The sequence below is a fragment of the Artemia franciscana genome, chromosome 20 (assembly GCF_032884065.1).
Source record: "Artemia franciscana chromosome 20, ASM3288406v1, whole genome shotgun sequence".
NCBI lineage: Eukaryota > Metazoa > Arthropoda > Branchiopoda > Anostraca > Artemiidae > Artemia > Artemia franciscana.
Window position 1 is genome coordinate 12,535,603 of NC_088882.1, and position 25,285 is coordinate 12,560,887.

The 25,285-nt window shown below is 33.2% G+C and overlaps 1 protein-coding gene across 1 annotated transcript in view; it reads right to left on the bottom strand.

Moving 5' to 3' along the window:
- The window catches only part of LOC136039767 (teneurin-a-like), a gene marked incomplete in the record, with an annotated part of 538,588 nt that overhangs the window by 57,741 nt on the left and 455,562 nt on the right, over positions 1–25,285 (bottom strand). Inside the window, 4 exon segments of the mRNA XM_065723631.1 lie at positions 9,029–9,194; positions 10,943–11,041; positions 14,348–14,491; positions 17,568–17,699. Coding sequence (XP_065579703.1) covers positions 9,029–9,194; positions 10,943–11,041; positions 14,348–14,491; positions 17,568–17,699 — 541 coding nt within the window.

A 25,285-nucleotide genomic window follows, 5' to 3' on the forward strand; every position in this document is an offset into this window, starting at 1 on the left:
ACTGAGAAAAGATATTCAACTAGCTTGCACGTTCCACCTTATTTAATTAAAATGAAAAACCTCTTGTTTTTATGTAGTAATGAGCTAGGCTGCAACTTGAAACGAATATAAATTTGTTGTTAATAAAGAAGGGCTGTTATTTCTTCCAATATGGTCGTCCAAAACTGCAGGGTATTAACTTAGTTTTATATTACCTTTTCATTTTATTTCATTTCTTTTCATTTCATTTGTTTTCATTCCTGTCATTTTATATATTTTGTGTGATAGTCAAACTTAAAGGATAATATGATAATGAACACAACTCATTGAGAGAAACAAGTAGTTTCGTATAGCTCCAACTTTTTGAAGGGGTCATGGTGACAAAAGATCAACTTTTTTGGCCATGACGTAAGCAAAACGTACAAATTTAAATATTATCTATTAAACTGGGGAGGGTTCAAAACTAGTTGCTAATTTTCCCAGATATTTATTTGTTTATTATTCGAGAATCCGTGATATAAAAGCAAGAAGATGGAATAGTGACAGAAAACAAAATGATGAAACAATAAGGACAACAATAAAACACTCCGCAAAATACAAGACAGGCAAATATACAAAAGAAACTAGAATAAAAAAAGACTTATTATCGAAGGAATATAATTTATGTAATATATGTGCAAAAAAAATCCTCAAAACGGTGAGACATATTATATATGCTGCAGAACAATAACATTAAACAATCTTACAAGAAGTATATTATAATTATTAAAAATGATTGAAAAACCAGTCACAATTAAACACACAACAAGACGGAGCATAGGAAAAAGAAAAATACATCACTGCTTAAGAATGTGGGACCAATCATTTAAATTTCCATCTATTTTCTTATTATGTTTCGCTATCCCTCTGGCCACCGCAACCTCTGGGTTAGCAACCTTGCATTTCGCAATAGCGAGCGAATTTCATTACCACGGAGGCAGATGAAGCAGATACTTGGTAAAGCGAAAAAACATGGATTGGACATTGCTCTTGTCACTTTTAGTTAGGAGTTTCCAGAAGGGTGCGGCGTAGAAGATACGGGGAAGGGCAACAGCATTATATAGACTTGCTAGAGCAGGCCGGTTATATCGAAGTTTGCAAGATACATTGGAAGCGTAATCTACTGAGATTCTACGTCTGATTTGTTCGAGAATAAGTTTTCGGGTGTATCGGATAGAAGAAGCAATGGACAGACCTAGATACATAAGGTAATCTATAGTTTGAACAGAGCTAGATCCAACCGTGATGGAAGGGGCAGAGGAATCTGATTTTCAATTAAACAGACAGCAGCAGATTTGGAGGAGTTAAGTTCAAGCCCAACTTTTTGATATTCCGCTTCAATGATTCAAAAAATTTCGGTGATACGTTGAAGAGTTTCTATTAAGAAAAGGTTTATAGTGAAGGTGGGAACAAATTCTGTGCCTCCAGTAAATAGTTATTAAAGGGGTTGGAAGAGGTGACAGCTCCTTGAAGGGCCCCTTTCTTGACTAGGATAAGTTGTCTACACGGAATTGGTGGCATTTCTTTATCTAGTGGTAGTTTCAGGCGGCTGCGTAGTCTTGAATATAAATTCTAAAGAGAACGAATAGTGGCTAGATTCAATCCACGTTTACCAGCTTTCAGAAGCATTGCAGCACGGGTAAGAGAGTCGAATGCACGTCCGACATCATGTTTCTCCAAAAAAAGGCTTTCTCACGACGATTCCGCACCAATCAGAACATTTGTAATAACGGTTAAGGCATCGGCACACCCGGTACTTCGCTTAAATCCGAAGTGATGTGAAGGGGTATAGCATACTTTTTCGAGTTCCCTAATAAATAGCAGTTCAAAGAAATTGCAAAGGGATGTAGCTACAGTAATACAGTGGACTTCATATTTTCCTTTTTTCGAGACAGTAGTAAGACCTCCGATGCAAAAAGAAGAAGGAACGATAACCTGAGTGAAAATCATCTGCATAAGCAAAGACAGATGAGCCATAAAACTTTTTATCCCGTGTTTGAAATGAAATGCATTGACTTGGTCAATACCAGATGAACGTTTCCATTTTAATTTTTGGATGGCATCTTCGATAGAACGGGTACTGACCACAAAATCTTCATCGAGTTGAGCGGCCAGAAACTGACCCAGAGCTACTTCCTCAGATTGCTCTATGATGGGATCAGGAGCAGAAAACTCAGATTCGTAATATGCATACTATTCAGCTTCTCGAATGTCAGCTAATTTAGCAGCCATATTTGAATATTGTTTTGCACGGGCAGAATAGATATTAACAAGATCTCTGCGATGGTGAGCAAGAATTTTAGAAAACTTCCGCCTCGTGGAGATCCATATGTCATTCACATGCTCGGTAGTAGGACGCCTACACTCTTTCCATGTAGAAAAACAAAAATTTGCTTGTCCACATGAAGTAAACAGCTCTGGACTTTTTAACAATCCAGGAACGATTCCTTTGAAGAGACGTTGCATTGGGACAGCTTGTTTTTTGGCAAAGTGGAGGGCACGACATATTTCAGCACAATATATATCAAGACAAATCAGGACCTCATTCTTAGGTAACTGGAGTGACTTTTGGAGGAGGTGAAATGGGACATTAATTTTACTTAGAATCACGTCAACCGAATCAAGGAATGGAGTTTGGTCGAACTTTGACCAATCCTGACGATACCGCCGCGCTGAGGAATCACGTGCTAGCGGGCTACTTTGAAAAACCAAAGATGTTACACCGATAGAGCAAATTAGGTTAGTGGTCAGACAGCTGATAATATAATATAATGTTAACTGCATCGGCGGTCAGATTTAAAGATACAGCAGCGTGGTCCAAGTTAGAGATCTATGAAGACGTGTGAATATTCATAAAATCCGACATTTTATCTATTACATTCAAAAAATGACTAAATAAACCCTTAACTATAATAGTACGTGGATATGCTTAAAATCTGGTTCAGACAAGTTACAATTAAAGTCTCCGGCATAACACAAGGTAAACCTAGACGCTTGTGTAGAATTGTTTCTACACAAGAACCTAACTTTTCGCACAATAAAGCAAATAATCGCTCTGACCGACCACTCTTACGGCTAAGTTATGATTATTTAGTTCGAAAAATCTAGAACAGACAGCCAATTTAACGGAAGGGACAAGTCTATCAGAGGGTCTGCCTCTGTTATTCAGCTTTCTAGCAGGCACGTAGTACGACGTGATTGCCATTAAATGTAAGTATGCTGATACCATGTTTAGTGACAAACTGTTCCTGGTGGAAAATCACGTTATAACCGAGAGCTTAGGCTTTGCACATATTCCACGATAATAGAAACGAGTCCTTCGGTTTACGTTTAGCGGTTTTTCGGGCACTTTACACTATAATACGCATGACCATTAGTTTTGCAACAAACACAAAAGCAACTTTTTGGCAGGGAGTATTAGGCATCCATTTTTGTTTGAGGGAGTCACATTTAGAACACAGTGCACTGTTTTTACAGTTCGCGGGGAGAAGACCGATCTCATGGTATTTGAAGCAGCGACCTTGTAGGAACATGAACACCTCAACCGGAAGGCGTTTATATCCAACGTTCATAGATGCTTTCAGAAATGTGTCAAGATCAGTTCGAGACGGAAAGTAGCCTTTAAATGCTCGAGACTTGCACACTTTAGTGTTTTAGTGTACTTGGTGATTAGCTGTTTCAGCGACAGTTCGTCTAAATCTTCTGGCACTCGCTTAATCGCCACGACAAAAGCAGGCTCCTTGAGGGAAATGTTGAGTGATGGTTCTGCACGCTTAATATTTTTAACTATTTGGTCCGCGGATTTCTTGGACCGAACCACAAGTTTCCACTCGTTAGAACGGCGGAACTTAGCTATATCGTTTGGATTTGGGTATACCTTGTTCATGAATGTTTTTCGTTTTTTTTGGCCAATTAAGTCCTTTGAAGGGAGATTAATTATCACAGAGTAGAGTGATGAAGGGGTGCGGATTGAGCTGGTTGGGACTTGTCAGGCAGGCTGGTGGGGAGCAGGTAGCATTCAACATAAATCCGTCTAATTTTTCCAAAAGTTTATTTAATTTCAAAACTATTGTGGCATCAACAGACTCGCCGATGGCAGATAATTCACACGGGATTCAAAAAACAAACTTCGGGATCGGAACATTTTGCCTTGACTCTATGACTAGCAAGTTGCACATATCAGTAATATTGTCATCTTTCTTAGCATACGAAACCATACGGGTTTGAATATCCAGCTCACTATTGGGTCTTCTCTGCTTGTGTAACTGCATCGTGTTTGAAATAATTAATAGCACTCTTGAGAATCAGATCAAGTTTCAACCCTTCTGTGAGTGATCTACTCAAAAAGTTCAGAACAGGGCTAAGCACCAGCTATTCAGCCATCTTATTTCACTCGTAAGCAGCCACAATTCAAATCGTAATCCGTAAATCGAAGTCTAGAGACGGTCGTTCGATCGGTAATATAATGAAAAGAATTTCTGCTGATTTTAAACATATACATTTCATCAAGTTTAGTCCTACCCATCAAAAGTTACGAGCCTGAAAAAATTTGCCTTATTTTCAAAAAAGTCATAGAATCTTAATAAAATATCACCATATCAGATTCAGCGTATCAGAGAACCCTACTGCAGAGGTTTCAAGCTCCTATCTTCAAAAATGTGGAATTTTGTATTTTTTGCCAGAAGAAAGATCACGGATGTGTGTTTATTTGTTTTTTTTTGTTGTTTTTTTTTTGTCCAGGGGTGATAGTATCGATCCAGTGGTCCAAAGATGTCGCAAAATTTCTAGTGTCTTTTTTAAGTGTCCGAAAAAATTAGACGGCAGCTTGGCCCCCTCCCACGCTTAATTTTTAGGAGACCAAGCTTTGCTTCTGGTGGGAATTATAGACATTGAAACGATATTCAGTGTAACCCCCTCCAGTAATGTATACCCCCACACCCTGATTTACACAAGAAAAACTTTGTTTAATTTTTCATAGAATTTGTTTTTCTAATAATATTTTATTGTTTTTTATCTTTTTAACAATTATTATAAAATTTGTTTTTTTAAGTTCATACTCATACAAAAGGGAAGGTAATTTTCAATAGTAATTCAGTAGTATTCGTTTATTAGTAATTTAGTAATTGTTGTAGTGCAGGTTTGATAATCACCTTTTAGTTTTACTTCCCCTGTAGTTATAGCAATCTTTTGAAATTATTAAATAAAAAAAACAAGTTTTTTTAACTGAAAGTAAGGAGCGACATTAAAACTTAAAACGAACAGAAATTACTTCGTATATGAAAGAGGCTGCTTCCTCATCAACGCCCCGCTCTTTACGCTAAAGTTTGACTCTTTCTCTCAATTCTTCTTTTTAAAACAGTAAAAAACTTTAGCGTAAAGAGCGGGGCGTTGATGAGGAAGCAGCCTCTTTCATATACGAAGTAATTTCTGTTCGTTTTAAGTTTTAATGTCGCTCCTTACTTTCAGTTAAAAAAACTTGTTTTTTTTATTTAATTTCTGAACGTTTTTGAATCAATGCATGTTTTGATTTTGGCTCTCCGCAGAGGAATAATCAAAACGAAATTTACATATTTTTTTTTTTTTGGCTCAATGGCTTTCTCATAATTTTGATCAAATGATTTTGATAAAAAAAGAGCGGGGGACGAAGCCTAGTTGCCCCCCGATTGTTTGGTTAATTAAAAAGGCAACTAGAACTTTTAATTTTTTACGAATCTTTTTATTGGTAAAAGATTTACGTAACTTATAAATTAGCTTACGTAAAGAACTTTTGTATTCTCATGTTTTTATTACATATATGAGGGGATTCGCCCCATCGTCAGTACCTCGCTCTTTACACTAAAGCTTAAATTTTATCCCAATTCATTAAGAATGACCCCCTGAATCACAAAAGCCGTAGAATAAGTAGTTGAAATTACTGAAAATACTTTAGCGTAAAGAGCGAGGTATTAGAAGGAGGTGAGCCCCTCATATGGGTAATAATTTCTGTTTGTTTTAAGTTTTATTGCTGTTCCTTACTTCCAGCTGAAAAAGCTTTTTCACTTTTATTTTTAATTATTTTTTTTTAAATAATGCTAGTAAATCCTGCTCTCCCTTCATGGAAATTTTCTTCTCCCATTACAAATTCTCGAAGGAAAGTTCCCCCAGCATATCCCCCTCTTCTCAACCCCTCCCCCAAACCAAAAAAAATCCTCCTGAAAACGCCTGTATACTTCCCAATAACCATTACTATATGCAAGCACAGGTCAAAGTTTGTAACTTGTTGCCCCTCCCACGGGGACTGTGGGGGAGTAAGTCGTCCCCAAAGACATAGTTATAAGGTTTTTCGACTACGCTGAATAAAATGGCTATCTCAGAATTTTGATCCGTTGACCTTGGGAAAATAATTAGCGTGGGAGGGGGCCTAGGTGCCCTCCAATTTTTTTGGTCACTTAAAAAGGGCACTAGAACTTTTCATTTCCGTTAGAATGAGCCCTCTTGCAACATTCTAGGACAACTGGGTCGATACGATCACCCCTGGGGAAAAAAAAAAAAAACAAACAAACAAATAAACACGCATCCGTGATCTGCCTTCTGGCAAAAAATGCAAAATTCCACATTTTTGTAGATAGGAGCTCGAAACTTCTACACTAGGGTTCTCTGATACGCTGAATCTGATGGTGTGATTTTCGTTAAGATTCTATGACTTTTAGGGGGCGTTTCCCCCTATTTTCTAAAATAACGCAAATTTTCTCAGGCTCGTAACTTTTGATGGGTAAGACTAAACTTGATGAAACTTATATATTTAAAACCAGCATTAAAATGCGATTCTTTTGATGTAGCTATTGGTATCAAAATTCCATTTTTTAGAGTTTTGGTTACTATTGAGCCGGGTCGCTCCTTACTACAGTTCGTTACCACGAACTGTTTGATTATTTTAATTTGATATGTTCCCTCGAAATATAATTTGTTTCATATTGATTTGCTATGGAGATATTTCCAGTCTTGACTTGCTGGAAGTGTAATTATGCAGTGGATAAAGGGGACATAAATTTAACACATCTATATTTTTTATTTGGAGGTTTGCCGTTTTAAAATTGGCTGAAAATTGATGGTATATATTTATTTAAAAAAAAATCAAATGAACTGTATTATAAAAAAATTATCCGGGTAATTGTGGTAACTGCTGTGAATAGGGCATGCAGTGGTATATAGTGCTGGCCTTTCTATGTTAACACTAAATTCATAATTTGTTAAGGAAATTGTTGGTCTTTAAATATTCTGAATATTCTCAAATGTTCTTTAAAATCTGAAGTAGTGGGAAAGGAAAGAATCAATTAACGTATCAACAGCAAATTTCTATTTTGCGAAGCATGGAAATTTATTATTCAGAACAGATATATAGTAATTTCAAAAGGATATTATTTTTAAGTACAAAGAAAACTACTTTTACGATGTTCATCTTAAAACTTGCTAATTTTTCTCAACAATTTTATTTATTAATATTTATAAATATTTTACTCCCTGTGTGATTGAGGAGCTAGGATTGCTCCTTACTATGCTACCAATATTGTAAACAAAACTAAAGTTTAAACTACTTAATTACTGTCGTGAGAAAGCGTACTTTGTTTAGGAAAGTATTTGAAGCCTTTCTAAAATCATTGAAAAAAAAATGAAAATAAAATAAGGTTTCTAAAATGATGTTTTGCATAATTTCGCAGAAAATTTTTTCAAATTTTATTAGGCATTTTTAACTGTTTAGGTATTCTAAATGGTTTTATGTTTTGTGATAAATTTCGAATCTGATTACTTTTTCTTTACTTTTTTCTGTTTAGTTAATGCTTTCACTATTGCGGCAAACATGACATTCATCTGTCAAGAACAAACGTTAGAACTTGAAACAGATTTGAGAATATTTTCTTTTTCTTACAAAGAATATAAGAATATTGAGTATTTCGTTAAGGCGATAAGAGTAAATATAATTTGTAAGTTGATTAATTTCTACAGATTTAAACCTGGCAAAACTAAAAAGTATATTTTAATAAAAAACTTTGAAGAGAAAAATTAAATGTTCAAGCAAGAATAAAAATAATGTGTCCAAACAGTAAATAAAAAAGAGAAAATAACAATAACGAATAAGATAGAAATCAACCATTGAAAATTTTTACCCCTTTCTTTAAGGCTTCAAGTTCTTTTTTTCTTTTTCTTTTTTCTCTTTTTACTTATAAAAAGTCTGGAGTTATAGATAACTTCGAAGACCACACTGCCTTCCCATGAGGAAAGTAAAACAATTCAAAATAGGGATGAAACCTTTTAATTGACAGTGAACAGATATAAAATTATTTAACTGGATATTTCGAACACATATACAGTGTTCATGTATATGAACACTGTACATGTGTTCGAAATATCAAGTTAAATAATTTAATATCTGTTCAATGTCAATTAAAAGGTTTCATCCCTATTTTGAACTGTTTTACTTTCGTTTGGAGTTGTTCAACTATTTATTGTTTTCAGTTTCTCCTATCGCCTAATAAACTAAAAAATTACTTTTCTTCCTACTTTTAAAAATTAAGATTTTTTTTTTACTAAAAGACAGCCTTTGGTTGTGATAGCATAAAAATTCGTCCTCGAGTAGTTAAGAAATATATATCATACTTGCCTATGCTTTTATTCTTAGCATTTGAAAATTTTAGTATTTCCTGGTTTCAGAAAAAACTGTTTATATTTTTTAGTGCATTCGGAGATGAAAGTGTTTTTAAAATATTTTCCATATCTTGTTAGACCAAATTTTTTCTTGAATACCCAATTCTTTATTTTAGTAAACAAATTAATCTTTTCATATTTCAACCTAATGCAGGTCTAGCGATTCATTTTCTAGAGTTTAAAGTCTTAGTTCTAAGGTTTTTTTTTTAACCCAGCTCTATAGTAGTTAAGTCATCCAAAGTCCTATCCAAATGACATTTGAGGTTTCTCTTATGAAGTAAACTAAAAATATCTCTTGTCACTTAAAAAGGGAGTCAGTTATAAATACCTTCATTTGGATTGTAGTGATGATGAATGTCTAAGTTCCAACCTCCAATGTTAGATATGTCAACATCGTATCCTTTAAGAGTGACAGTGGAATGATGCCATATAATTGAATCACAGTCATGATGTTCATAGCCAACTGATACAACAGCTTCAGTTAGGCCATAGACCTGGAAAACATACCATTTAGGACTAGCCTGAATATGCAACTCAAAATGTGCACAGGTGTGACTAAAGCCCATCTTAATTAGTGTAAAAAAGATCATGATGGTATTAAAAGATCACACCTAATGATCATAAGGATCAATAAGGATTCTATACTTTAGGAAACTTGTACACATACAATGAAAAGCACATTTCAACTTAAAAAAAATATGTATTGGGAGATGAAAAAAACCACGCCTTATTTTTCTTTGTTAGTCTTATTACTAGTAGATATAAGTGGCATAAAAGAGGCCACGCCTTGTTCTCCTACTAGGCCATTAGCTTTTCTGAACCAGTGGCCGGGTACAGATACCGGGTCAACATTAGGATATATAACAAAAATTGAAAGGTTTTGTACTTTGGTGTTATCAGCACTAATTCCCTAATTCACGTTAATGTCCTAAAATGAAGAATCTTTTTTACCGTTGTTTTCTAATTATTGCAAACTAAAACGCCAATTAGGACATGGTCTAAAAGCGTGACCAAGAGCGTGTCATTATGGCTAAAATTGTAGCTACTATGGTTGAGCAGTGAGAGAAACGCTTCTAGATCTAAGAATCGTAAACCATATTTTATGCACATGCAACATACCCCAAAAACAGTTATTTTCTTTGGTGGATTTAACGATAGTAGAAGAAGAAATAGTAAGTAAGCTTTTACAGCAAAGAGTGAAATTATAGAGAGATAATAGCAGATAGAATACTATTTTTGTATTTTTACTTTCTTCTTATAAATTTTAAACTTCCTACTAAAAAATAAAGATCCACTTTAAATTGTCTTATTGTAAAGAATGATTCCAAGAAAGAAATGACGTTCTAGCGAAGCCCCTGTGCCTATTTTTCAAGTTAAGCTTATACGACAAAACAGGCCATCTAAACCTAAATTGCAAAATTTGTTGCCTATAGATACGCCAACAGATTTCTTTTATTTCCCTACTCCGAAAACTTAGTCTTTTTCATCAAAAATCGAACGGCGACAGTATATCCTTCATAACAAATGACAGGAAAGCCGTTCGAAGATCTTTTGAATTTTCTAAGTAACTTTTTTGTTTGAAAACTTCCTCTATGAAAGTTAAAGTACTTGTCTCTCACCAATACCCAGTTGCTAACTTGAATGGGATAATGTAAAAACAGATATCTACCTAAAGGTCAGCTCTTAAGGTATAGGTAAGAAACAGGATACATTTTGAAAAACAACAAGAAAATTTATTTATGACAGCAAAAACTTACAAAGCAAGGAGAAACTGATATTTTGGAACTACCCCAAGAACCTGTATAGTTTATTTTGAATATTTAGTTTGTTTATTATATAATTGTATCCTCTCGCATATAAAAATATCCTATTTTTTAAAACCAAATTATATTAACTTATAGAAAGACAATCTGGTCTTTTAGTAACCGGATTTTGAATACTCAGTTTGTTTATTAATTAATTTTGTCCTCTCAGAAATAAAAATTATCCATCTTTCCAAAAAAAAAAACGAATTGAATAGACATTTGGATGTGCATAAGATATATCTTAGAGTTTGAAAGCATAAATTGTATATTTTCTTGGCTTTTTCAATAGGTGGTTTATTGGAATTTGTGACGTATTAAACAGACTCTTGTATTCAGTGGTAATTTTAATATACTTTTGTCCCTGTGCAGCCACTTTTGAGGAAGAAGAGGTGGATAAATTAACTAATTTCCCATACTATTAAAATTAAAGAACTTACCTTCTGGCGGTAAACATTCTTTCGATCCCAGGAATAGATATAAAGAATATTCGAATCAGCTTCAAATGTCTTTTTGAAAATATTTCCCTCAACAACAACCTAAAAATAACAATTAAAACACAGTGAGTCTTGTGAGAAGCACAGAATATGAAACCAACATTCAAGTTGTGACACAAAAGGATATGCAGCTATAATATACGTATGGCTCAGTACTTCCGCCTTCAAAGTGTATAATAAAAGAAAACACATTTTCTGACTTGAAAACCTAAGAAAAGCCAAAACAGTTCTTCTCCTTAATGACATATCCCTGGCTAGTCATATTCAGTTTTTTCTCAATGATTAATTTTTAACAAATTTTCTTAATGCAATAATTTACTCATACACATTTGTCGTAAGGAGCTACTAATTAGCAAGATCATTTTCATAACTTTACGCGGAAATTCAGTGAATTACTTATAACAGCCACCCATTTGATATACCCAAGGTGGAAGGGTATATCAAGGTACCTTCTCAAATTAAGCAGCTAATATAGCAGCACAGCTATAGAAAAGACAACGAAAACACATTTTGAGAGGAAAGATTGTCATGAGCTTATTCAAAGCATCGATGTGTAATGGCCCTTAAAGAAAATTACTATACTGATCCACAAGTAAACTGAAGACCGATGAAACGACGACTTATCACTTAAAAAAAAACTCAAAGAACAGAGATAGAAAAAAAAGCAGATCTTGGCAAATTCGAGTCAAAAACCAACAATTTAAAAAAATAGCATACAGAAGAAAATTTTCTGCCGTCTAACCTCGCTCTACGTAGAAATATTACTTTTACCAGGAGATTAGCTCAAGGGTACCTTCCTATTTTCGTCCCTAGTCAATATCTTTGCCTCTTTTAACATAAAACATAAATTCTTTATAACAACATTTTATTAAAGGACAATAAGTTATGCATTGATGCACGATTTCGTTTCTAATTTGTCTGATTTTTTTCATCGGACTTTAACAATATATTATTTTTTTAGTGAATCCAAGCATTTTTTAACCTTGAGAGTGAAAAAACTCAGCCCCATTTACATTTACACTGTGCATATTCATGTTGTATGACTGGAATCACGGTTTCATAGTTGCTGCCTTTTTTTCCATAAGCTGCATTATCATTAAACAATCTCTATTTTTAAATACAGATTCTTTTTCAATATACTTGACGTATCCATGTGTACATTCTGATGTGTTTGATATGTCCAGAATAACTTTCATTTCAAATAGTTTTAAAAGTAATAGATAAAGGAATGAATTGTTTTCACTTTGTAGTAAAGAAACTACTCCCATAACGCTTATGCTGTATTCCCAAGCATTTTTGGTATTTTACTTATCGATTTATTTCCTTTCTTTAGAAAATTACTCCCGATAATTGTCCACATAGGTTCAATTTTTAAGACATCTGTAAACGTTTCCTTTTCTTTCCTCATATAATATTTCCCTAAAAAAGAGACGAGTTTCTCAATCCCTCTGTTTCCTGTTTTCTCATAAGGATAAGGGAATAAACTAAAGATACTTTGAAAAATAGGACAAAGGTGTGGAAAAAATACGATGTGCAACCACATTAAAACCAACCAAAATATCTTCTAATCGTACATAAGAAAAATTGCCATAAGAAAAATTGCCATAAGAAAAATTACCATAAGAAAAATAGGAAAAATTGCCATAAGAAAGATAAGAAAAATTACCATAAGAAAAAGAAAAATTGCCATAAGAAATATTACCACTAGAAAAATAAAAAAAATTACCATGAGAAAAATAAGAAAAAGCGCAATAAGAAAAATAATAGAAGACGTCACCTGTTGAATATTTTTCACTATTCATTTTTCAAGTTCTCTCACAATATTCGGATTCTACAATAGATTTTTTGCCAAAAAGACGGGTCGTAATTTAGGAAAGTTGGTTTACTAATTATTTACAATTTTCTTTAATAGGTCGGCCCGTATTACTTACCTATGTAAGAGATGTTGATACTTGTATTTAAAGTATATTCTCAGTATCCTAACTTTAATTTTTTTTCTGATTTTCCTTGCTGAATAGCCTGTTTGTAAATATGATTGATTATAACTTTTATCGAGCCTTACTACAAAAAAAAATTGGAAAAAATGGGCTTACTAATTCCCATTTAGGCATATTTTATTCGGTAAAAGTACCTTGTCCCCCCTCTTCTCACAAAAAATACTTCTAACTAAAGCGTTGCTTTTCATGGGTAAAGTTATTTTTGTCCTTTATTTTCTTTTTAGAATATAGATATAGATCATAGAAAAATCATTTTTTTCTTTTATAATTTTTTTTATAAGTTTATTTCTGGGTTTTGGTAATTCAAAAGGAAATAGTTGCCCGGACACATGAGATTAGAAGTGAGAGGTCACAAAACTTTAGTTCTATCTTGTGATGTAGTCTGACTGTTTCTGCATTCAGTGTTTTGCTTTCTGACACGTTAGTTTTTCATAGTAATGCATTTTGACGCCATCACAACTACATTAGCTAAGACAACTGAAACATTTGTGGTTGTATACCTTCTAATATTGTTGGTCTTGTACCTAATGTTGATTGGTGAAAAAAGTAACTACGATAGTTTTTGGGAAGAAGAAGCAATTATAGGAAGAAGCATTACTATAAGTAGTAGTAGTAGCAGTAGACAGGTTTAATAGCAAAAACTTGGGCATATGGACTGTAAATACCCCTCAGGGTAGCCCGTGCTGTAGCTGTTCCTTTTGAACATCGTTAGGAAACGTCATTTTTATGATGATTCAGTACAGCGACCAAAATTAGCACTTCAAAAAACCAAGTTTATTCTGAAGTTGCAAATTCTGATTTTCTCATCGCTCCGAATATTTTGTTTGTCAGTCAATTGATCAAAATGGATGTTTTTCGCATATCGTTGAGTTTAGTGGTCTATGCGGAATCTGATAGTCTTGTCTCAAGTAATTTTTGTTGAATATCAGGCAATCTATTAATAAATTTGTGTTTTTCAAATATGTGTGTTTGCAAGGGTTGATGCTTTTTCGCCATCTGGCCATCTAGATAGCTAGATGGCTACCATAAAGCCATCTATTGGCTATATTTTTCGCGAACGTGCTTTTATAGTCGTCAAATATTTAATTTAGTGAAATGGGTGTCACACAACCACCTTAGTTGGTAACTGTAAAATAGGGCGATCCTTCCACCGCTTATATTCATTTTTGTTCCGACATTCAATCAATAATGTATCCAAGTAAGAGTATTTTTACAGGTAAAAATTATTTTTGGTTAACAGAAGTAGAGGGCAAAGCGGGCCCACTGTATTTTGGCGGGGGGCGGTATGCGGCAGCCACTTTGAACAAATCTCCTGGTTCATTAATGAATAAGGAGCTAAAAGTAGTCTCACCTGAATATGAATATACTTCAATGAGTCTGGTACCGTCTCAGGAGTCAGGTTCATTAAAAGAATAGATCGGTATCCAGGAGTACCCGTGGATCGATGCACTAGCTTCAGGGTTGTGTCAGATATGTTAACTGTGTTTCTGACGACCTGTAAAATATGATTAATTAAAGGCGAAAAAAATAAACAGGTAGATGCTCAAAGCAGCGTTTTAAAATCTTAGAAATTGCTTTACCTATCACAATACTGGCAAATCTGCGGGGTAAGAGTATATACATAAAAACAATTTTAATTCTACAGCTAAAATCATTTGACAGCACTTTTCTTGAATGATAATGGGCTTCATAACTTTGAGGCTCATTATGAGTTTTTCAAAGTGGGAGGGGGGAGACAACTTTTTTGATACGTACATAAAAACAATTGAAACTTTTGAAACAGATATTTTTCTTTATCATTAAAGTAAAAAGGTGTAAGAATATCCTAAAAAATATCAACTCATTTGAAGAGGAAGCATTAAAAATCTAAGAACTTTATTTGGAATAGGTAATAATACGTTTAACAAGCCAAACCTGCAACTTAAATACCAAACTGGAAACCACCACACTGTGACGACATTGGTATACCGTCTCGAGTAAACACTTTTGTATTTATGTGTATGATCTTTCTCTTATTCTTTTCTTCCTAGAGTCAATTAAACAACAACTTATTATACAATGTGTAGAGTCATTATTAATTCTTTATGAAAGAATTAGTAGGTATGTGCCAAGAGGTAGTAACAACAGGGATCAAATAAACTGAAATACAAGTCATTAAGTTGGAAAACCGAGTTAAAAAGTACTGTTAAAGAATAAAAAAGTAAAAGTCATACTATATTTCACATAAGAAATATTAAATATATTGCCACCTCTTACTATGACTTACTCAGCAGCAAGCAATTTATCCTAGTCATTTTACACTATCTCACTTCGCTAAGCGTGACACCTTACTCTCGTCCTTGAATAACATTTGTACGATTCTAACTTGAGTGCTCACTTAAGACAAGAATACTGAGGTTTTGTTTGAAATTTAGAAAGATGGCTGTCGTGTCTTTAATGCATATAGTCTTTAGTATCTTTAATATCCGCAAAGTATAATTTGAATATAACTTTATTCCTTAATTTTTAGGTGGCAATGGGTACAAAGTAGTCGAAAAAGAGCAAAACGTAATTTATTGGACGGTTTGAGGTTATATAGTGGAATTTAAAGTGAAATTTTAACAGGCAACAAGAAGACGACCTTGCCGGATTTCTGATCTTCTGCGTATACTATGTTGGTTTTTATCCATTTATTCCTCTGTGCTGGATTCCTCTAAGAGTAAGCCCTCAATTAAGTGTATTTTCATATTAGAGTTTATAAAGAGTTGGTTTTTTTCAACAAAATTCTATCTTTTTTAGTAATATTTTTTTGGTGTGTTTTACTATTAGAGTTTCCTTTCCTTTTCTCTTGTTTCTTTTTTTAATTTTTTGGGCAAATTTTGACAATTAATTTCCAAATAATCAGTGCTGCACCTTCTCTTTGCACTGACAAGAAAAATTCTAATAATCCTGTGGAAAAAATTGACCAAAGAATGCGCATGGTATGAACACACATACCTTTGACGTATAAAGGATAAAGTCTTTTTTTGTGTAGAAAGTAGCCGGAACGTTACCAACCTAATCATCAACATTCTGGTCCTCCTCCATATTCTACTGCTGTCATTTTTTTTCACACTTTTTAAGTGCCTAAAAGTTATGAAATTCCTTTTTTACTCTTTTGTTTCTCGTTTATTCTTTATTTACAAAACTTTATTTGATACGCCATTTACATAAAATTGCCATTCAAACCTTTGTTCCATTTAAGAAAATCACCTAGAGAATCATAGAAATAACTCATTGTGGAGCATTGAAAAAACACCATCTACTGCAATGTTGCATCAAACTATCTTTTTTTAATTACGTTCCTCTCTCTCACTCTGTTTTCGCTTCTTCTGTAAGATATTTAAGCGCCCAAAAGCTGTCACATATTTTGCTGTTGCCCTTGCTTGTTTATTCTTCATTTCCAGTATTTTAAACATCACGTACAGAACATTGCCATCCGGACTTTTGCTCTATTTAAGAAAATCTCCCCAAAACTCGTAAAAAACATTCCTTTTGGAGCATTTCAAAACACCATCTACTGGATCTAGAACTATATGCAGGAATTTTGCTTTTAGTTTAGTATTAGTGATGAAAGTAAAATTCAGCCCGTGTTCCGAATTTCGTCTCCATTTTTATTAACAGGCAAAGATAAATATCTAGCCATTAAGAGTACAAAATTATCCCAAAGGTACAAGAAATATCATCAGATGCTCCGCTTTTATACTTATGAACTTGGTTAACATCTTAATAAATATTTTATTGTCCATTTGTGGGACTGCCTTATGAAAAATTCAGGTTGCTGCGTTTTCGAAAGTTTTTTTGCCCCCCCCCCGGAACACAATCCTGGATACGCCTGAGCATTCTTTCAAGACAAAGCGACTAAATAAGACATAACTCATGTTGCTCACGTAATATGAAAAATGAAATAATTGGAACATTTTAGATAATTTTCTAGTGATATTATTTGGAACGACCCAGTTAAATGCGTTCCCTATAAATAAAGAAGAGCTGTTTCATTTTTGTGTAAAAATTTTTAAGACAGTATTTTTTTAAGTCTTACTTTGCAAATGAAATATTATCAACAGAAAAATGTGTCATAAATTAAGTTTTTCCATTTTTAGTTTATTATATTAATTATTTAGATTTCACAAATTGTGAAAAAAAGAAAGCGCAATCGTTAGTTTGTGATATTTAATTTTTTTCTAGCAAAGGACTTGTTTGTTTTTCTCCCTCTTAAGAAAACCCAGAAGATTTGGCTACGTCCATTGAAATTAGACGAAATGCATAACAATTTATTAATAATATAAAAGCTTTTTCGCATCTGTAGAATAATCTCCTTGGATTTATTGAAACCTAAAGGAAAAACCATCTTATGTTTTTAGTTTTATCATATTAATCACGAGAGGAATAGTCTTTCCTCCCTAAAATATACAGAAACTTTACCTATCTTCTCCTCCTGTTGAATCATAAAGTGTGATACTCATTTTTTGGTTTTGCAACGCCACCAAATCAGTCTATCTTGACATAAAATCCTCGTATTTATGTTTTAGAAAGATATAAAATTGATTTACCTGCCCATCAAAAACTATGTCTTTATTCAGAGGGCTTTCAATATCCAAGTTTGGATTCCAAGTAGGAATTATTGTAGGTTCTAAGGTGAAATTTCCATACAATCTTGGACTGCACTCTTGAATCAGTTTGTCCTAAAATCAAGTAACAGCTCATTAACTAGTTCCATTGGTGCGTTATGATTATAAAGGGAGTATGATTGATTGACTTCAAATCAATTTTAATCAATTTTACTGGTTTTATTCTACGAGTTTTCCAAGAAAATAAATATACGTTAGTATATTTATTAACGTATATTAACGTTTGTAAAATAAACGTTAAGTTTTTCTTCGAGTTTTTCAAGAATATGAGGGAGGAATATAATCAAACGTTAACAAAGTAGATTAGTTTCTTCAAATCAATTTTAATCAATTTTACTGGTTTCATTCTACGAGTTTTCCAAGAAAACTTATAGTGAGTCATTTCATTTTTAACTCATAGAAAATTCATCATTAAGAAAATACTTATTAATCGCATAGAATGAACTAATGATTTTCTAAGTTATACATTTTCCATTTTAATTTATACATACAGATAATATTAAATGACGCGAAAGATCAAATTTTAATAGAGCAAAAATGCTTAACTACTAATTTTTTAATGAGTATGAAGGGGGATATACTCAAACATTAACAATATAGCTCAATTTCTTCTGCTTCTCTCTCTGAGTTTTACAAGAAACTAAGAGTAAATTTTTTCATACCATATATATATATATATATATATATATATATATATATATATATATATATATATATATATATATATATATATATATATATATATATATATATGGATTATTCTTTATGGTTGATTGTGTATGGCTATGCTGTTTGACCTATGTGGTTGTATGGATGAGTAGGGTTAAGGCCTCATTTAAGTGCTGGTCTATATTACTCACTAATTTAGGAAAACAGTCTTCCCTTTCTCCTTCTATCTCCTTTCTTTCTTTTATTTTCTTTTTTTTAATGTGTTTGTGCTGTTGCATTGATGATTTCTCTTTTTGTTATATATATATATATATATATATATATATATATATATATATATATATATATATATATATATATATATATATATATATATATATACAATACACTATGCATAAAACAAAAGATTACCTAAATCTGTTGGTTTCTTATCCCCGTATAGATATTTGAGCGCAAAATTGACAATTCTTCCCTTTCCATTCTAACCATATATCTAGACAATATAAAACGTTCCGAAATAGGCTTTGACAAGTTTTTGCTAAGAAAGTACTTAACTATTAAGTTTTTCAGGAAAATAAGGGGGAAATGTAATCAAACATTAACAAAGTAGCTTAATTTCTTATGTTTCCTTCTCAGAGTTTTCCAGGAAAAATAAGAGCAAGTCGTTTCATATTAAGCTCATGCGAGATTCTTCATCAATTTTTGATCTACTAAAGCACGTTTTTTAGCGTCAAAATAATCTCATTTTAAATTCAACTTCTTAAGGAAACCTGCTTAATTTAAACCATGATTTACTGAATTAAGCCTTAATAGAGTAAAAGAACGAAATAAATTAAGAAAGATTAAAATGAATTCAGGCACACTTAATCATATGACAATGTAACGTCAATGTCAATTTGCGACAGTTAACAGATTGACAATAAAATGTCACAGAAAGCAAGAAAAAAAAACGTAAAGCGACTAATAATTAAACCCAAAATCAAGAAAAACCCTGAATGAAACATAAAACCTAATATGGTGTGTAATTATGGCCAATATTCATGATAAATAATTTCTTAGACCACACTGCTTTTCCATTTACGAAAAAAAAAATAATTGAAGGAAAAACGGGTTTAATTTCTTATAAAGCAGTGACAACAAAATAAAATAAAAACTACATTTTAGCTAACCAAAAAATAAAAATACTCCGAATATTTCGGCCCCAAGTCCGGGAGCCTTTCTCAACGGAAAAAAAAAATTGGCAGAAGAAAGTGCCAATATAAACAATTACTTCAGTTTTTCTAAAGTTACAGTCAGTTGCGGAAGTGTTTGTTTTAAAATGTGAGTTTTTGTTTCTTATATATTTGATTTTTTATATTTTTTATGTTGGTTTAGTTGTCGTGGCATTTTTATAATGTCTTAAAAATAATCTTAAATTGTTGTAATTTTCTCCTTTTTTTGTTGTTTTTTTTTTCCGTTGAGAAAGGCTCCCGGACGTGGGGCCGAAATATTCGGAGTATTTTTATTTTTTGGTTAGCTAAAGTGTAGTTTTTATTTTATTTTGTTGTCACTGCTTTATAAGAAATTAAGCCCGTTTTTCCTTCAATTATTTTTTTTTTTAATATTCATGATCTTACTTGAGGGAGGATATCTGGACTTAAGCATTGCATCTCGTCCTTGAAATATGAAAAATGTAACATAAATACGCAGGTTTCAGCTGTTTAATCGCAAACAAAAGGGTTAAAAAATATACGGCCTAGTTGAACGTCCCACCTTAAATAGCTTGACTCCTCCCTCGGAGCCCCATTTTTTGCCCACTGTATATGTGTTCGAAATATCCAGTTAAATAATTTCATATCTATTCACTGTCAATAAAAAGGAATCATCCCTATTTTGAACTGTTTTACTTTCGTCATGGAAAGGCAGTGTGGTCTTCGAAGTTATTTTTTGGTTAGAAAAAATATCTTGCGACCATTCAAAAAAACTTCTATCATCCATCGCTGGAAAAAAATTTCTTCTACAAAAAAAGAAGAAATGAAAAAATCTTTTAAAAATAAATTTTCATATTTTACTCATTGGGTGCTTTTCTTCTAATCCCTAGTGTGTGTGTTTATTATAGAAAGGGAGACTTATATGTTTGGTTCCCTTCTTCTAATGTCGTATTCGTGAAGTGAACGTGATGACAGAGAATTATCACTTGGTGGGTTATAGATTTTCCTGAAACAGAAATTGCTTCTCTTCCAGTCAAGAATTCCAATATGTTTGAGTCTTGGAACGGAAAATCGCAATTAAGGATGGCTCTCAAGTATACTGAATAGAAAGGAATGAGTAGGAATGCTTTGAAACTAATCGGTTTCAAAATATTCTACTTTAGCCATTCAGTATGTGGAGACAATACTTTAAGATAAAAAGCTCCTCTTAAAATAATTATAGCATGGTGGTATTCCTATTCAACGTTAGCAATGCCCCGATGAGTCAGTTTCTACGTTAAAGACTACTAGATTCAGAATTTTTGATAGTCGACAACAAATTCTTCATTTTCTGGTGTGGAGTACTGATCCAAATCGTTTCAGATCCTCAATTTAGAAAAACCGGCATTAACCAGACCTCAATTAAGGAGCTCTTCAAAAATTTCATATATAAATTTGACTATTGGCCGAGAAGTGTTGTTACTTCAAAGCCAATATGAGATTCTCCTTACTATGTATTTTTTCTCCAAAAATGGGATTGACGAAGGAACATTACAAACATAATTAATACTTAATGTAAGTAATCATACTTACTTTATCCAACATTTTGTTTGTTCATAAGATCACAACCCAAAACATATTTTAAAAGCCTCAATGATAAATTGTAAAATAATTAAATGAATTCGTCAAAATTTTAAGTGAAAATTAAAAATATTTTTTTTTACACTGACTTGTTGATATTCCATTATCTATGAAATGAAAACTAACTTGTCACTGCAGCTGTTAAAATATGTTAAAATTTAAAAATAAAACAGGAAGGATGGGAGAGGGGGAAACATACAATTGAAAATTTAGGAGCAATTTTGGTTCCGGTACTTCTGTAATTTTTTTCTTCCAATGAAGATACCAAAACAGGTTTATTTTCAATAACTAAAAAGAGAATTTATTTTTCAAAATAGTAGGGCCGATAGACCCCTCTCCCTTTAATCGAGCATATGTTAAAAGACCTTGGCCAGAAATTAAACCTTAAAAAAATGCATCGAAAGTTTTTTTTTCTTTTTTATTCCTATATTTACGGCGCCGGCTACATACAGGCATATGATATGCCACTATTCATTTACCTCGTCCCAACACCTCGAGGTCTTAAATTTTCGTTAAATCTTCTTTAGAGGGAGTCAACAGAGGAATTTTCAGGAACAATATCACTAGGAAGATCGTTCGAGATAGAAGTGCAAAACCGGATGAAGCTGTTCCTCAAATATTCAGCTCTTCGCGTGTCCTCTTTTAGATAATTGAACCGAGCTGTGCGCCCTCGTATCTGCCTTGATGGCTAAACAAAGAGAGGCACAATACGAGAGAGATCGTCTGAGGGAGACAAATTCATGTACTTGTAGAAAACAGCCATCGACGCTACATCAAACCTTTCACTTAGAGGCTTGAGCGAGTCATGTATAGAGGTGTAGCCCGCCCTATTTGCCCTATTATGGATTTTTGGAGTGGTGCCAATAACGTTTTCGGAGCACCAGAATATAGCGAGTATCCATATTCAGCTGTGGGTCTAGTGCAGGGCTGGTAGAGTGGGATAATTGGGCTGGATGAAAGAAAGTTTTTGCAGTGAAGAGTACCTCCAAGCTTTATTGCACACGAGGCTCTCACCCTATCAAGTTGGTAATTCCAAGAAGGATCGTGGGAAACTGAATGCCCCAATAGACGAGGCTCGTTGACTCTCTTCATAATTTCATTTTAAAAATGAAACTGGGGTTTTCATCTGGCACCTTTGACCGGGTAATAAGAAGCTCCTTTGTTTTCGATACATTAAAGTTAATCATCCATGCATCAGGCCACTTTCCAATTTAAAGAAATATCCATCTGTATGAAAAGGGAGGCTTGCATTGGGTTTTCGTGTTTAGGACGGCTAAGTGTGTCATGGTACCACCGGCAAAGTGATGTTGAAGCCTTGGGAGGCTGTCTCCCATGTCGTTTATATAGATGAGGAAAAGCGCAGGTCCCAAGACATTGCTCTGGGAGCCAATGTTTTATTGAATATTCACGGAAAATAAAACCATTGAGGACAATCCACTATGAACGATTAGCAAGAAAGCTCTTAATTAATTTTAACAGACATCCACGAACACCGTAAATATGGTGTTTCTTTAGCAGGCCACGGTTCCATACTCTGTGGAAACTTTTGGCAATCCCGAATGAAAATAGTCTAATGTCGTACCAGATTGCCAGAAGTACGATCCACTCCTGATTTTGGGCCATTAGGTAGTATAATGTCAAGTACTTCCAGCCGAATCTATATTGGCGATCACCTAGAAGGTTGTTTGATTCCAGGAACTGTTGAAATATTTTATTGGAGATGCTCTCATAGATCGCCAACGTACAAGAGGAGGGTAATAGGCCAATAGGATCCCACACTCGTTGGATGGCCATCTGTATTTAGGGTAGGTATAACATGGGCGGACTTCCATGTTTTTAAAAAGGTTCCGGAGTGAAAGGCAAATCCGGAAAAGCAATGACAAATTTCAGCTAGTTCAGCAATGCAGGATTTGAGGACGAAATTTGATATGTTATCAAGACCTGTGGGTTTGGTCACATCAAGATACCGCAAAATACGAAAGATTTTAGGATCAGAAAAATTCACACGATCAAGGACAGCATTGGTTCGGTCGGAGAAAATGGCCCTTTTCTATTGTCGTCGTCCAGATTCAAAAATTCAGCAAAGATCTTAGCAAGAGCTTCAGCCTTTCACTGTGGATCTTGTATTATGGTCCCGATAATCTGTAGAGAAGGAATTGAAGTTCCCTTGGGTGACCGTAAAGCCTTCTTGACAATTCTCCCCCAACTCTTTGCCGAAGGATGTTGAAGCTTAGTGCTGAATGTTTCCTTATATTTCAATCGGGACCACCAAATCGCATGAACCGCATCTTTCCGCGTGTTGATGAATGCAATTCTGTCCTCTTTACTCTTCGCTCTTTATATGCCTTCCGTTGTGTTATTAAGAGCTGGATAAAAATTTAAGGGGGTGGGGTTTTCATAGGTGTGGCTTTATATTTTACCAGGAAATAAAGTTTAAAGCACATAAGCCTGCCTAAAAAATCGTTAGACTTTGTAAAGATACAACAGGATTCTTGCAGGATTTTTTACCGACGACAAGAGATTCTTTTACTTTTTGATGTGGAACCACTGATCAGACTAATTTCAGGACCCTGCTGTTGAGAAACCCGCATTAATATGGCCTCAGTTTAGGGTACTTGATTAAAATTTAGGAGGGGGATCAAACCCCAAAAGAAATCCCCCCTAGATACGGAATCGTATGTTACCAGAAAATAAATCTAAACGTTTTGCGTATAGCTGAAACTGTACAAAAATAAACTAATGAGAATAAACTAAGAATTTTAGTGAGGCTCATGAAGGGATGGTCTATTTTCTTCATTTTTCTCTACAAATGACTATTAAAGATATTGAACTCTATAATTTAATTTATTGGGATCTTTTTTACGACTATTCTCGTAAATGTTTTATGTGCCGCCATATTTGATTGTGTTTTATTACATTCCTAATTTTCCTATTTGAATTGAAATTTCCGAGATCGTAAAAGAAGGTTTTAGCGTTCGAGCTTCGTAAAGCAAAGCAATAGATAAGAAGACTCATACAAAAGATTGTTTCTAATAACTATTCAGGCTTTTGAATATATCTTCGCTATCTTTTGCTAGACTTGAGGCAGATTAGACAGTCTGACTTTTTTTTTCAAAGAATCCTACAATGTTACTATGAGATTTAAAATATAGATATAATCGTACAATTTTACGTTATTTCAGTAAATTTTGCTGAATTGTAGGGTACTTATGCAATAATAATCAAAATAGTATTTTCGAAAAGATTTTTAAATATTGCATAAATCGCAATATAAATTCTAAGACTTTCTTAAAATTTGTGCTATATGTTTAACTCCATTTCAGGAAATTTATGCAATAAATTTTTAAGTAGCTTTTTAAAATAAAATTTAAAATGTTCCATAATTTACAATTTCTTATATGACATAAACTTCGAACAAAGTCTTACGATTTTTTTTTTATTGGATTGTAAAGAAATTATGCAATAAATATTAAAATAATATTTGAAAATTAACCTTGAAATATTGCATAAGTTACGATTTTGGAATAAGGCATAAAATTAATACATAGTCCCAAAATATTAGACTACTATATTGCATAAATTTTACTGTTTTTTTTTATATCTTACGGCAATAAATTTTATTACATCGCAAGAACGTTATGCAGTACAAATTATGTTTAAAATAAATTTTAAAATATTGCAGTAATTTTACTTTAAAGCATAAAATTAAAGTATAGTTTTAGTGTTCAGAAGCTCAAAAGTTTTTAAAATAATCCATAAACTAAATATAAATATTTCTTATAATTTTACCATAAATGATGAAATTATAATGTGTGCGTTTTAAGTTGCATTCACAAGGATATTTTAATAATACTCAAATTCAGCCTTTTCCGAAATACGGTATTAACTTTTGTTGGTGATCATATTTTGCCTCTAGCAATTGATAACTTCAAAAGTGGAATTAACTTGATGTTTGAATTTCAGCTAATAATGAACGATTATTCCATTTATTTGTAATTATGTAAGATTTCACAATAATAAAAAAAATTTCAACTGAAAGTAAAAAGCACCATTAAAACTTAAAGCGAACAGAAATTATAACGTATATCAGGGGGGTTGCCTCTTGCTCATTATGTCGCTCTTTACACTAAAGTTTGATTTTTGGTTCCAGTTATTTAAGGA